The sequence below is a fragment of the Acomys minous genome (genome assembly GCF_964271855.1).
Source record: "Acomys minous genome assembly, chromosome: 2".
NCBI lineage: Eukaryota > Metazoa > Chordata > Mammalia > Rodentia > Muridae > Acomys > Acomys minous.
In genome coordinates, this window is record NC_140484.1 from 134,782,482 (window position 1) to 134,784,165 (window position 1,684).

At 49.4% G+C, this 1,684-nt stretch overlaps 1 protein-coding gene across 1 annotated transcript; it reads left to right on the plus strand.

Moving 5' to 3' along the window:
• Positions 1 to 733: 733 nt before the first annotated feature.
• LOC311581081 (olfactory receptor 52B4-like) lies at positions 734 to 1,684 on the plus strand (the record flags this gene model as incomplete). The annotated part of the gene is made up of 1 exon (XM_084753049.1): positions 734 to 1,684. One exon carries the CDS (start codon positions 734 to 736, stop codon positions 1,682 to 1,684), a length of 951 nt encoding a protein of 316 aa, XP_084609175.1.

The window sequence follows — 1,684 nt, forward strand, 5'->3', positions numbered from 1 at the left end:
AGTGATCTTCTACCTGACCCCTTTGCTGTATCTTCCTCTCAACCTCGAGCCCTTTGGGACGTCTTTAATGTTGCTTGTGTTCTCCTCTTATCACGCTTCTTTACTTGGCAAGCTCACAATTATTCTTTAATTAAGGCCGGGAAGCCCTTCCAGGAAGCGTTTTCTGAACTCTGTCCAAAGCGTTGCATGTTAGGCTTTTTCTTACGCATTGCTTATAATTTGTACATCCGTATTGTCCTTTATTTTGTCTGTTCCTCAAATATCCATCCCTTGAGCAAAGCTGCTGCTCAGTGCGCCAGTTAAACTGATAGGCAACTCAGTTACTACTTTTCTTTTGGAAGTGATACTTTGTGGGAACTGCAATTTGCTATCGGTAGCTTGTTACCTCCTTAGAACGATGCCCAGCTAAGCCCTGAGGCCATGCAGGGTGGCCTGGTCTGTCTTACAGATGATCTACCCCATCCTTCCTTCAGAGTCGAATGATTAGAGAAACCCAGGGCAGGGAAGCAACTTACTGTGGTCTATATAGTAAACAGAATGGCGGGTTGTCGTCCACGTCGCCTCACCAAGAGACCTGTTATGGGGTTGCCACCATTCCTGATCAGAATGCATTTTGCTCTTGTATCCAGTGAAAATGTCCTGTTTTCTCCTCCTCCACCCCATTCAGCTTTTTCAGAAGAGGGAAGTGACTGCCACATCCTATACTCCAATGTATAAATGACCTGGCCTGGGCATGGCATCTTTTAACTACACAGGAACCAGCCACTCACTCTTTATTCTGCGGGGCATCCCCGGCCTGGAAGACCAACACTTGTGGATCTCTTTCCCCTTCTTCCTTTCCTACCTGGTGGCGTTGTTTGGAAACAGCATCCTCATCTTTGTCATCATCACGGAGCGCAGTCTCCATGAGCCCATGTACCTCTTCCTCTGCATGCTGGCTGTGGCTGACCTCATCCTGTCTACCACCACTGTGCCCAAAGCTCTGGCCATATTCTGGTTTCACACTGGAACCATTTCCCTGGATGGCTGTGTCACGCAAATCTTCTTCATCCACGCCACCTTCATCGCTGAATCAGGAATTCTGCTGGCCATGGCGTTTGACCGCTACGTGGCCATCTGTGACCCACTGCACTACAGCACAGTACTTAGTCGTGTGGTGATTCTTAGGATTGGCTTGGCTGTGGTCCTGAGAAGCTTCTGTGTGATACTCCCAGATGTGTTCCTGGTGAAACGCCTGCCTTTCTGCCACAGCAATGTGCTACCGCACACCTACTGCGAGCACATGGCTGTTGCTAAGTTTGCTTGTGCTGATATCCGCGTCAATGTTTGGTACGGCTTGTCTGTCCTCCTCTCCACGGTAGTGCTTGATGCTATGCTCATCTTAGTTTCCTACAGTCTCATTCTTTATGCGGTCTTCCGCCTCCCCTCCAGAGGAGCCCGGCAAAAGGCTCTGGGCACATGTGGATCCCACCTTGGTGTCATTTCCATGTTTTACCTGCCTGGCATTTTTACCATAATTACCCAGAGGTTTGGCCACCACGTTCCTCTCCACACCCACATCCTATTGGCCAACGTCTGCATGTTGGCCCCTCCCATGCTGAATCCCATCATCTACGGCATCAAAACCAGGCAGATTCGGGAGCGTGTACTTAGCACTCTGTCTTCCCAGTGGAAACTATGCTGA